This window comes from Panthera uncia, chromosome B1 (genome assembly GCF_023721935.1).
Source record: "Panthera uncia isolate 11264 chromosome B1, Puncia_PCG_1.0, whole genome shotgun sequence".
In the NCBI taxonomy this organism is placed as follows: Eukaryota; Metazoa; Chordata; class Mammalia; order Carnivora; family Felidae; genus Panthera; species Panthera uncia.
The window spans coordinates 125446133-125459398 of record NC_064811.1 but is presented as its reverse complement, the minus strand read 5'-3'; the positions used below and the strand labels follow the sequence as shown (position 1 = coordinate 125459398).

Genomic DNA, 13266 nt, shown 5'->3' with positions numbered 1-13266 from the left:
TATACGGAGATGGTGGAAGAAAGGGACTGTTTGCTGTGTAATTTGTTCATTTCATGACTAAGCCTATAATAAATGTTAGATGTTACTTACTATATGCCTGGAAAGTTCTAATTGTTTCATTTCTATTCTTATCTGATCCTTCCAAAAAACATATCGTGTTATATCCTTTTTTATATGAGGAAACTGAGGCACAGAGGTTTAAATAATTTGCCTAACCATGAATGTGTCACATCTAAGGTTTAAATTTAAGTATTTGGCTGTAAAGTGTGTTCTAAACCACAGTGTTAATTATGGTTTAATCACTTTTTTTTATCTCTTTGGTTTTCATGCTTCTTCATAAAATACTTAAAATTGAAATTTAAATGTAAGACTTACCTGTTTGTAGTAGTGTATGTATTTGATTATATTAACCTAATACAAGTAAGAAACTCTAGTTTTGTGTTCTTAAAAAATCTGGTTAGGTAGTTATGTTGAGTTAAAAGATGATAGGATTTGCTTAAGATCGTCTAGCTCTTGTGCAGATTAGCAAAAAGCAAAGGTTAAGACATTGAAATTTCTTGATTTTCTCCATGTTTATGTGTGTGTATGTATGTGTGTACAATTATATACTTTTGTGTAATGATATATTTCTCATATTATGACTTTTAAAAACACAATGATTGAGTTTAACCCTATCTGTTTAAATTCCAAGTTAATTTTATTGATCACAGGTAATAATCACATTTTACTTTATTTACTTACGGGTATATGATGTCTGCAGGCTTTATATGAAATCAGTTTGTTTAAGTTAATATTTAGCATAATGAAAGTTGCAAGACAAGTTACAAATACTGTGTAAAAGCATTTTAGTGTAAGTTTTTTAATCAAAAGTCTAAAGTAAAAACACCTTTATTAATCTCCAAATTATTTTAAAATATTGTTTGAAGACTAGAGTTTGTAGAGATAAAAACCCAACACATTTTGTCCAGTCCGTTAAAACAATAAGAAATAGAAGAGATACTTTGATAAGTGATCTGCCTGTTTTAACCTTGAATGCTATTATCGGGGGGATGATGCTATATCTGTTTCATTGGCTTAGGCTTTTTCATGCTGAGAGAAATCAATACTTTGAGGTGTTGGATGACAGAGGAATCACTTCAGAATTAAAGGGGGCTGTCACACATTGTCATTGGTTGACATTCGTTTTCTGTTGAGGTTGTTAAGCTTTCATTTTTCTAAGTCTTTTTCAGGAGTCTTTGTAAGATTTCTGTGGTTAACTTTTTATTTATTTTTTTAACTATTAGACTTTAAATCTGAGTTAAGGGATCAAGGACAAAGACATCCAAAAGTCAAATATTGAAAAGCTTCTTTAGTTGTCCCTTAGGTGATTTTCTTTTTAAATGTTTTCCCATGAGATAAGTAATTTATAGTGTAAGAGATTTTGAGATAAATTGGGAATTAAGGTAGTGCATTTAAAGGTGTTTACCAGAAGGTATGTTTAATTAACTAAAAATGTAATACTCTATGTGTAGCTGAAAGAAAAAAGGTAGAACCATATCTCCTAACATGGAATGATTTATAGTTTGATTCCAGTTATATGGGAACTATATATTACTGTTAATAGTTAATTACCCCTGTAGAAAACAACTAGCCAGCCTGGGAGGAGATAGAAGGCTGAACTTTCTTTTTATTTCACGTCATTACTTTTTTGTTTTTATTTATTTTTTTTATTTTTAAAATTTTTTTAATGTTTATTTACTTTTGAGACAGAGAGACACAGCATGAGCAGGGAAGGGGCAGAGAGAGAGGGAGACACAGAATGTGAAGCAGGCTCCAGGCTCTGAGCTGTCAGCATAGAGCCCGACGCGGGGCCCAAACCCACGAACTGTGAGATCATGACCTGAGCCAAAGTCGGACGCTTAACCGACTGAGCCACCCAGGCGCCCCACTTTTTTGTTTTTAAAAGCAAGTATATGTTTCTTAAAAAAAAGTTTAAAATATAAAAGTTGTAAAACCAATATAGTTCAAGTGCTTATTTAATACTAAAGCCTTATATAATATTTTTAAGATTTTAGCCTTGAACTTTTTAACTGGGATTTATTTTTATTTCATGATAATATGCAGACTTAATGAAAATTTGCTTAATAATCTATTTCTCGTAAAACATACTGAAACAACTCTAGAAACAGTGTGCACTTAACAGTATTCATTTACCTCCTTTTCTTGACTAAAAGAAAGTGCTTGGGAGAAGCCCTTTATGTTTATCCAATCAATTCCTTTTTGCCCCATTGAGCTAAATATTGTTCTGATTTTATGGAATGACGTATTTGCTTGTTTTTACTTTCCAAACTTAAGTATATGTCTTTTAGTATTGTAATTTCTTCAGCAGTTTTTGAACTTTATATGAATGGAATCATGAAGCATGTGTTTTGATGTAGCATTATTGAACATTTTTGCGAAATTGAATGTTACATTTTTCCTATGTCATTTTCAATGCTGTATGGTATACCATTACATGAATAGATGATTAGTTTTTCATAATCTCTTCTACTCTTTTAATTAGGTTGTTTCCAGTTTTTAACTATCGTGATAGTTTTAATAGCTTTACAAGTCTTTTGGTGTAAATACTTATGCATTTCTGTAGGGTAGACTTACTTGACTGTAAAGTATTTATGGTTTCAATTTTAATAGCTATTGCCATAGTATCTTGCAAAAGTGTGTATCACTACCAATATCAGTGCATAGCTGTTCCCATACTCCGCATTGTCATGAAAAATCGATCAGTACTTTTTGTCTTAGTATTCTAGTAGTGTTCTGGTAACTTCATTTTTTTTTATTTGGATTTCATTTACGAATGAAGCTATGTATCTTTTCTCCTTGTTATATATTTATTTTTTAAAAAAGTATTTTTGTAGTACGTGTTTGTCTCTTACCCAGTTTCTTATTGGTTATATGTTTTTTCTTTATTGATTTGTAGAGGGTATTTACCTATTTGATATATGGGCAGATTTTTTGGATATATTTGAACTACTTTCTTCCCTGTCAGTAGTACCCTATTCACTTTTTTAAAATGTGTGAAATAAATTTTATTGAAGTATAGTTTATATATAATGAAACACATCCATTTTAGGTATATAATTTAATGAGGTTTGACTAGTGTATACACTTGTGGAACTGTCATAGTCAAGTAACAGAAAGTTTCTGTCATCTCCAAGAATTCCCCCGTGATTCATTTTGGTCAGTTCCTCTTTACGTATATACACCCAACCCCTGGCAACTGCTCATCTGGTTTTTGCTATTACAGATAGTTTTGTATACTATATAATTTCATATAAATGGAATTATATAGTAGGTACTCTAATGGATTCTAGTGGATTCTTCTGGTCAGCATGCAGTTTTTGGTACTCATCCATATTATTATGTATATCACTCATTTGTTTCTTTTTATTACTGAGTAGTATTACCTTACCCATTCAGGTTTAGATGGATATTGGGTTACCTCTAATGTTTGGCTTTTATGAAATGCACTAGGGGCATTTTCATGCAATATAGTTTTGTGAAAATATGTTCTTCTTTATTTTGAGGAAATACCTAGGAGTGGAATTGCTAGGTGCTGTTCTATTTTTAAATTTGCAAGAAACTGCCAAACTATTTTCTAAAGTAGTTGTGGATTTTACAGTCTAACCAGCTAGGTAGGTACAAGAGTTCCACTTGCTCCATAGATCCTTGCCAATATTTGACATTGCCGGGCTTTTAAATTTTATCCCTTCTATTGCATATCTAGTGATAGCTTATTGTGGTTTTTATTTGAGTTTCCCTGTTGATTAAGCATCTTCTCATGACTTATTAGTCATTTGTATATCTTTTGTGAGGTGTCTGTTCAAATCCTTTGCCTATTATTTTATTTTTTTCCTCCTTTTTTAATTTAATTTTTTTTTTTACTTGAAACAACAAACATTTATTATTTCTCATGATTCCTCCTTTTTTTTTACAACTTAAACTTTAGTTACTTAACCTATCGTGCTGTGTTGGTTTCCTGAGTAGAATTCAGTGATTCATCGCTTATGTACAACACCCAGTGCTTCTCACAACATGTGCCCTCCTTAGTACCTATCACCTATCTAGGCCATTTCCTACCCACCCTCTGTCAACCTGTAAGGGTCTCTTGTGGTTTATTTCCCTCTCTTCTCTTCACCCCCTCGTTCCCATATGTTCATCTGTCTTGTTTCTTAAATTCCACATAAGACTTTCTTTGTCTTTCTTCAATTCCACATATGACATACTTGTCTTTCTTTGATTGACTTATTTCGCTTAGCATAATACATTCTAGCTCCATCCATGTTATTGCAAATGTTTTTGTCCATTACTTTAAATTGGATTGTTTGCCTTTTTGAGTTGTAAGAGTTTTTCATTTATCTTGTAAGAAAATTAATTGCTAGTTGTATGTATGGTGAATATTTTGTCCCAGTTTGTGGCTTATCTTTTCATTTTCTAAATGGTACCTTTTAAAGAGAAGATTTTATAGATTTTGGTAAAGTTTAATATATTAGTTTCTTTATAGTTATGATTTTCTTTTATAGTTCCTTTTATGTCTAAAAATGTCACTGTAAGAATTTTCTGCCTACCCCAGGGTCATAAGATTTTCTGCTATGTTTTCTTCTAGAGAAGTGTTATAATTTTTGTATCTAGATCGTTGATTCATTTTGAATTAAACATTTTGTTTATAGTATTAAGGGAAGACTAGTTTCTTTGTTTTGTGAGTGGCCAGATGTTCTAGCACCATTTGTTCAAAAGATATTCTTTCTTAATTTAACAAGATAAACTCTTAATTTCACATTTTATAGCATTATTTAAATCGTGTAAATTCTGCAGGGTTTTTTTGTTATGTAAAACTGTTTTGTTATTGTTTTCTTTTGTTCATGTATTTTATTTTTTTAAGTTTATTTATTTTGAGAAAGAGAGTGAGGGCGCATATTCGAGCTGTGGAGGGGCAGAATGAGAGAGAGAGAGAGAGATGAATCCCAAACAGGCTGTAAACTGTCAGCCTAGAACCTGATGTAGGGCTGCATCTCAGGAACTCTGAGATCATGAGCTGATCTGAAATCAAGAGTCGGATGCTCAACTGACTGAGCCAACCAGACACCTTGTTCATATGTTTTAGAATCAGCTTGTCAATAACCATAAGAAAAGCTGCTTAATTTTTAATTAAGATTGTGTTGAATCCATAAAATCAATTTGAAGAAAGTAGGTATTTTGACAATTTGAGGTTTTAAAATCTACTAAACATTGTCTACTTTTCCACTTAGTTTTCTTTAATTTCTATTAGCAGTGTTTTATAGTTTTCATTGTATAGCTTTGTATATTTTTAAGTTTATTTTATATTTTAATGCTTTTGTTAATATTATTATTTTCATTTTCCAGTTGGGTATTGCCATTATGTAGACCTTATATATCAATATATTGACCTTGTATCTAAGAATCTTGTCAGCTTTACTTACAAGTTTTAGTGTTTTTTCCCAGAACCTTTAGGATTATTACATACATGAACATATCTACAAATACTGTGTTACTCTTTTTTCAAACTGTGTTTTTATTTCTTCTTTTAATCTGTCATTTGAACCGGTTTGAACCCTGTTACAATATTGAGTGGAAGTCACGAGAGAGAGGACATACTTGTTTTATCCCCAGTTTTAGTTGAATGATATTCATAGATGTGCTTCCTAAGGTTTAGAAAATCTCTTTCTATTCCTAGTTTGTGGAGTGTCGTTTTGTTTTTTTTAATCATGAAATGGTACTGAATGTTGTAATATGCTTCAAAAAAAACTGATGTGATATGTTTTCTTCTTTTTTTGTTATATGGTGAATTATACTGATTGATATTCAGATATTAAATCAATCTTCCATTTCATGGTTAAACTCTTCATCATGGTGTGTATGCTTAATTTTATGTATAGCTGAATGCTAATGTTTTATTATGGATTTTGTGTTTATTTACACAAATTAGATTAGTTTTTTTGTTTTCTATTCCCATATTGTAAAGTTAATCTCAGTATATTGCTTAGCTTCTATCATGTGAAAAGTGTTTAAGGTTTGTATTATTTCTTCCTTAAATATTTAAAATTTTATAAGATTTAAAGCTGTACATTTTCATTTAAATTCTGCCTTATCTAATTATCACAAATTTTTCTAATTTTCCTGGTGATTTTATCTTTGATCCATAAGTTATTTGGAATTGAACTATTTAATTTTCGATTATTTTGGAACTTTTTACATTTTTTTTCAGGCTGTATATTCTGCTAAAAATCAAAAGGACCTCTATCTGCATTTCTCTCTCTGAGTAACTTCCTTTTCTCTAGTCATTTATCCTTCATATTTCTATCTTACCTTCTCAATAGACATCTTTAACCTTGTTTCACATATAAAAGCTATAGGAGAAATAGGTTTCCTAACTCTTGAAAATGTCTTAAAAATAGATATGTGGGGAATAGCATAAGATCCAAGTGTATGTGGCCTAAGGATTCATAGGCAGGCATGTTGAAAGGTAATATACCACACTGATGAATTATAGAAGGCCACAAGGCCTTAGCTAGTAAAATTTGGTCCTAATTGTTCATTATTTTAGACAATTATTTACTTTTTAAAGAGTAGGGTATATATGTGTCAAAACCAGAATAAATTCTTAAGTAATTCTGGGACTGTTTGTAAGAGAGCAATTAAAAGATTATTTCAAGAACTGAGTTGTGAACTTACAAAGATCTGTCTTAGGATGGTGGTAAGAGTGATAAGTGGTAAGAAGTAAATGAGTTTTGCTGAAATGGGATGAAGAGATATGAAGAAAGGGAAACTGAGAAGTCACAGATGAGAGAAGTATAGTAGCATGTTTGGGATAAAGATGGTAATTGCAGTGTTGTAAATTTTGAATTTTAGGTGCTTATTGGATAATTGGAGACTATCTTGCATTTAGAAATGTGGGCTCAGAGTTCAGGAAAACAGCTCAGGCAGATATGAAAAATTTGAAATGTGGCTCTCAATAGATAATAGGAGATGATGTGGGAGTGAATGATATTGCCAAAGGACATTTGGCAAAGCCGTAAGGAAATGCCAGAATTTCATAATGAGAAATAATAAAGGAAAAAGTTTGACCATCAGGAAGGAAGCAATGACAGGAGGATACTAGAGGAATCTGCATTGTTTGTTTTAAGTTTATTGCTCCCTGACCTTTCATACAAAGGACAATAGTGAAGTTAGGTAGAGATGTAGCATCTGGAAGGAAAGACTGAATGTGATACTGTCTTTATGTTTTCATTTACATTTAAAAAATTATAAATGGCCAGTCTAAATTGTTTCTGTCTTCAGTTATTATTTTATCTTTTCCCTGCAATTAAATTAATTTCTTTTAAGAAGTAGGTTTGTCTTATATTTATTTATTCTACAGTAATAAGTCTTACATTTCTTTAGCAATAATCAAATATATTTGAACTATCATTTCCCAGGATGCTTACTTCTTTTCTTTTTAGATTCAGATATTTTTGTTTAGGTTCAGATATTTTTCTGGTCATGGTTGTGATGTCATATTACCCAGTTTATGTGTTGCTTAAAAATGGGAAAACTGAAAAGTTGGTGTAAAGTAAAACTGAGTGGAAGTATTAGACCTGGCTGTTGATTCTATTGACAGGACAGTAGGGTTTCTTGGTGTACCTCCACTCAGTCTCCAACCACAAGCACATATACATTCACAAATATATACTCCAGCAGTAAGTAATATGTATTTGATCTTGAAGCAAATATTCCTCATCTGTTCTTCACTGTGAATGATATACCATACAAAGAATATATTATTGGTTTCTAATAGAACGTGTTCAAATTACATTTTAAAGATTTTTTAAAAATAGATATAAGTTCATTATATCTTTAGAAAACATTCTTGTTTGGTTTCCTTTTATCATGTTTTAAGGTCAGAATGTGACTCTAATGTTCCACAATGAGACAGAGATTGATAATCGGGAAAGAATAGCCCTTTAATGTGATTTATATCTATAGATTTTATGTCAGATATGAAAAGTTGCAGTTTAAATTGTAAAGGAGGATCCATTAAAGAACACTTTAAACCATTTTACTATTTAGCTTACCTTAGACTCTTATGTTTAGAATTATGTCTTTCCAAGCACAGTCTAATAACTTACCAAATGTTTACAAAGTAAATTTGCTAAAATTAAATTATTCTAATATTAATAACAGAAAAAGAAGCTATTCAAAAAATTTTTTTGCTGTTTTTAGTACTGTTTAATATTACTGTATATGGTGTTGAGGGGAGTATTAAAGCCAATAATTTTCTAATTTTCATCATTAATTTCCTCTTATCAGGTGAGGTTAGGGCAGATTTATGGATATAGTGTTGAATGTTGAAGATATAAAAATCTTCAAATGTTTACCATTTTGTCTTTTTGATTTTAGTGTATGGTTGAGTTAGATATGAAGTAACCCTATAGCATGCTGCCTGGTTCTTTAATCTATCTCTGAAAATAACACATAGCAGTTGATATTTTTGTTGCAATGGAATAATTCCCTAGTTATCTTCACTTAAACTGCTGCTTCTTCGAGTATTTCTTAATCATATTTTTTTATTTTCTCAAATCATATTTTTGACAAATCGAATTGTGTTATGGCTTGACTCAGTGTTTTTTGATATGTGCAATATGATATTTTCCTTTAATTTCTTATAAATTATTCTAGTTCCTAACATGATTTGTTTTCTCCACATCAGTGTTTAAGTAAAATAAATAATTTGCTTTTACCAGTGTACAAAAAATACGAGGTTGCCCCAAATCTTCTAGTTGTCCAATTCTTAGAGCTAGTAGAATCCCTTCATTTTGCAGGTGAGGACAATTAGACCTGAAGAAGCAAAACAAATTAGTTGCCCAAGACTGCTAGGAGATACTTCCAAGGATGATACTTCAATCTGGTTTTTACTTTGCTTTTCCATCTCATGTTTATTTTTGTGTGTGTGTGTGTGTGTGTGTGTGTGTGAGTGATACATATTCATATATGTTCTCAAACCCTTCCATTTTCTTTCTTCCTTCATAGCAGTTTGGATGTTCCTCTAATTACTTTTGGTATATGTTATTATTAAAAATAATTTTTAGAGGCACCTTTATAGCTCAGTTGGTTGAGCATCTAACTCTTGATTTCAGTTGAGGTCATGATAACAGGGTTGTGGGATTGAGCCCCATGATGGGCTCCTCACTGAGCATGTAGCCTGCATAAGATTCTCTCTCCCTCTCTCTGCCCCTATCCCCTGCTCGTGCACACAGTCTATCCCTCCCTCTCTCTCTCTAAATACAAAAAGTAAACACATGAAAATTAAAAAAAATCAGTTTTTAGCTTTAGTAATTTAATGTCAGTAATATACTTTTATTACCACTTCCCTCCTACCAATCTGAAGGGAATGGGGATTCTCCCAGGCAAAGGCTATCAAGATAATGCAACTTTGATCCCCATTGGCTAGTGCTTTGCATAGACTAAGAAATATTTGATTCCTTAGTCATATACATAAACACCCTATCAGTTGGGTTGTTTTTGATGTTATGAATGGAAAACCTAATTCATACTGGCCAATGAATAAAGAGGAGTTTATAGAGTCTCATAAAAAGTCTAAAAGAAAAAGTCTCAGCAGAAAGTCTAAAGATAGGCTAGTATTTGACTCAGAAGTTCATGATTCTCTTTGGAATAAGCTCTATGTTTCTGTAATTCTCATAGCTCTGCTCACTTTGGGTTTTGGCTGTATCCCCAGGCTAGCCTTCTTCATGGTATAGAGAGAGCTTTCAACACTCCTGGAATTAAGGTACTTCCGTATTTTACACCCTAACAAGAAGGAAAGAAATTTCCAACAAAAGTTTTGACCATCTTAATGCATCAGTTAGGTTGAGTGCCTTCCCCTGAGCTAGTTTGTCATTGTGGGTGTAATGATTACCCAAACTGGTTTAGGATAGTTAGTGCCCTCTCTTTTTATTGGGGCAGTGCTAGGGGGTAGTGTGTGGCAACAATCTACTTGAACCAGAATACAGTAGAAAGGCAGGAAATCACAATGTATATCATACACATAAACTAGTAATATGTGTTCCAACATCAAATTTTGTAACTTCCCATTGGTTATGTATACATGTGCTTGTGTATGAGAACTTGCATTTGGAAGTTAAGAGGAGGAGCCCAGTAGGTTCTGTGAATAGAATTAAAGATAAAGTTTACATTAATCTTTGCTTTCCTGTTTTTAGCAATATATTAACTAGTCAGTGTAATAATAACACCAGGAGAATCTGAATTTCAGAAGAAATAATTGTCTTAAAACTTAGTGATTATACTGTATCTGGTTATTGCTAATGAATCCTAACATTTTTTGGTAAAATTGATGATATCAAAGACAGCACTTTTCAAACTTTAATATATAAATCACCTTGGGTTCTTATTAAGATTTGGATTCTGATTTAGTAGGTGTGGACTAGGCCTATAATTCTGCATTTTTTATAAGTTCCTGGGTGGTTCCAGTACTGCTGATTCATTTTGCATAGCTGCGGTTTAAAAGAGCAAACTTTTTGTCATCTTGTAAGGTTGTTGAGAATTAGCCCGGTTTACTATTGCAAGACACCAGTGTCTGTTTTCTGGACCTCTGTGGTGGCCTCATGACTGGTCTCTCTTCTTAACTTTTCTTCTGCTATAATCCACTCTTTATTTATTTTTAAATATTTGTTTATTTTTGAGAGAGAGAGAGAGGGAGAGAGAGAGAGAGAGGGAGAGAGAGAGAAAGAGAGCGCACAAATAGGGCAGGGACAGAGAGAGAGGGAGACACACAATCTGAAACAGGCTCCAGGTTCCAAGGTGTCAGCACAGAGCCTGATGTGGGGCTCAAACTCATGAACTGTGAGATCAGGCCTGAGCCGAAGTCACTTAACTGACTGAGCCACTTAGGTGCCCCTATAATCTATTCTTTAAATAGACCTATAGAGATCATTTTAATATATATATCAATCACATCACTCTCCAGCTTAAAAATTTCCTCCGGTATCCCACTGCATTAAATTAAAATCTAAACTCCTTAGTGTAGTGACTCAGTACTAAATGGTGCAGCCCCTGCCTGCTTCTCCAAACTCATTTTTTACTCTCCTTCCTCTGAGTCACTTTGCCTGGAGTGCTTTGCAGCCCCATTCTTGCTACTTGTAAAGTGGATCCCTGCATCTTCACATGGTTGGTGTCTTCCAGTTATTTAGGTCTCCTTAAAAACAACTTCTGAATGTATCTTATAAATGACTTCAGAGAAATAAATTCTTGGGGGATTGTTGTACTGGGGTAGTAGATCACTAAATCTCAGTTCAGTTAATGAGGGATGTAAAAGTAATTTTAAAGTTTTGGTTGGTTCAGTTCATGTTAGAGGTTATTTTATTGTATGTTGTATGTTCTTATAGTATTAATAGATGTTTATTTTTTCCTATTCAAGTCACTGTGTGCCCAGTATTCTGCAGACAAACGAGAAGATGAGAAGATGTGTGATCATTTGATAAGAGCAGCTAAATATCGAGACCATGTGACAGCAACTCAGCTAATCCAGAAAATTATCAACATTCTCACAGACAAGCATGGAGCCTGGGGAAATTCTGCAGTGAGGTAAAGGGATACCTTTAGGATTTGACCACTGATTTTCTACAGAAGGCCTAGGTTTAGATAAATAACTTTGGATATGATCAAGGCCAGATGACCACAGTAATAATTTAACTTTGTATTTTATCATCTACTATGAATGAGGGGTAGAAGAAAAGGATAGGAGAAAATCAGTATGGGTATAGTTAGGGATCGTTACAGATATTTTAGTTCCTTCAACTACTTCTAAAAGAATATTTGTTCATATACTTATTCTTTTTGAAGTTAACTTTTAAGGGAAATAGTTAACAAACTGTTTTATTAGCTATACTTATATCTGAATTTGCACAAATACAATATTTTAAGAAACTATTCCCTGTTTTACATTTTTGAGTTTATAAACACATAAATTTGAAAATATCAGTATGTGTTCTTTTGAACTGCCTTGTAAATTTTAAGACTATGGTAATTAAATGCCTTCTTTAAAATTTTATTCACTATATCTTCCTCTTTGTTAGATTCTCAAAGTAAACATGCTGTTATTTTATTTTAAATTTCCAGAAACAAAATAATTAAGTTACCTTCTAAGGCAACTTAGACTAATTATAAAATATGATTTTATTGGAATTTTTTATGCTATAAATCTTAAAAACATGTTTGACTCATTTAAGTTTTGTTAATGAAAATGTTCTGTAATTTCCCTTTAGAAAGACATTTTTTTAGCTCCTCATTTTTACATAACTTTTTCTAGAAGACAACAAAAAATGAAAATAGTAAATTGTGTATTATGTATAGGTGTAACTAGTTTCCACTTTTTTAAGTAGCTTATGCGTCTAACAAACATCTACGTCTAGTTTTAGAAATTTTCCAGTATACAGAAAATAATGTTAATTTTTTCAAGTCAGATTTAAAACTGAGTAGAAAGCGACCTGTTATGGGAAATTTTTGTTTTGACTACAAGTATGCACCAATATAGAGTAGATATATCTTATACTTATTATTAAGAATACTTAAAAGTATTAAGAATACTAAAATAAGTTACATTTCAGGACATATCATTTTTGGTGTTTAGAGGAAGGAATACAGGTCAAGGACTTGAGGGCAAAAGGACTGAATAAAGGCAGGAATAGCATTTGTTTAATTTTATTCTTGTTGATCTCAGCTACAAGGGTGTCATGGAAATGACATGAATTACTGGGTCAGAGCTTTCTGGTGCCTTATCTTACAACATGTAAAAGCCTATGGGTGTGCATTTGGGGCAGAGTGCAGGTTCGGGGGAAAGGGGTGTATTGAGGGTTTTGCAGTTTCAAGATACCTTAATGTTACAGATGTAGTCATTTTATAATCAGGCACTGAATAAATTAGGATGTTACTTTGACATACAGTGCCTGGCACATATTGGGAGCTCTGATATGTGTTGAATTTTTTAGAAGTATTTTTTTCTTCTTAAATGGAGGTTTTATGATTTTAAAATTGAAAACCCTTAAGTAACTTATGCCAAGTATGTCATTTCATGAGATCAAAATTTTTTCTAATGATATCTTTACTTCTGTATAGCACAGTATACCTGCACTATCAACATGAAAGCATTGGTTTTCTGAAGTGATTTTGGTGTAATAAAGTATCTTGGAGAACTAAGATACTTTAGTATCTTAGATG

General features: G+C 32.2%; 1 protein-coding gene across 5 annotated transcripts in view; it reads left to right on the top strand.

Annotated features, from left to right (window-relative positions):
- Nucleotides 1–13266, top strand: part of LRBA (LPS responsive beige-like anchor protein) — a 785855-nt gene that overhangs the window by 386563 nt on the left and 386026 nt on the right. For all 5 annotated transcript variants that reach the window (XM_049632267.1, XM_049632266.1, XM_049632264.1 and 2 more), the window contains one exon: nucleotides 11468–11634. In XM_049632267.1, the coding sequence (XP_049488224.1) occupies nucleotides 11468–11634 (167 nt within the window). The remainder of the gene's footprint in view (nucleotides 1–11467; nucleotides 11635–13266) is intronic.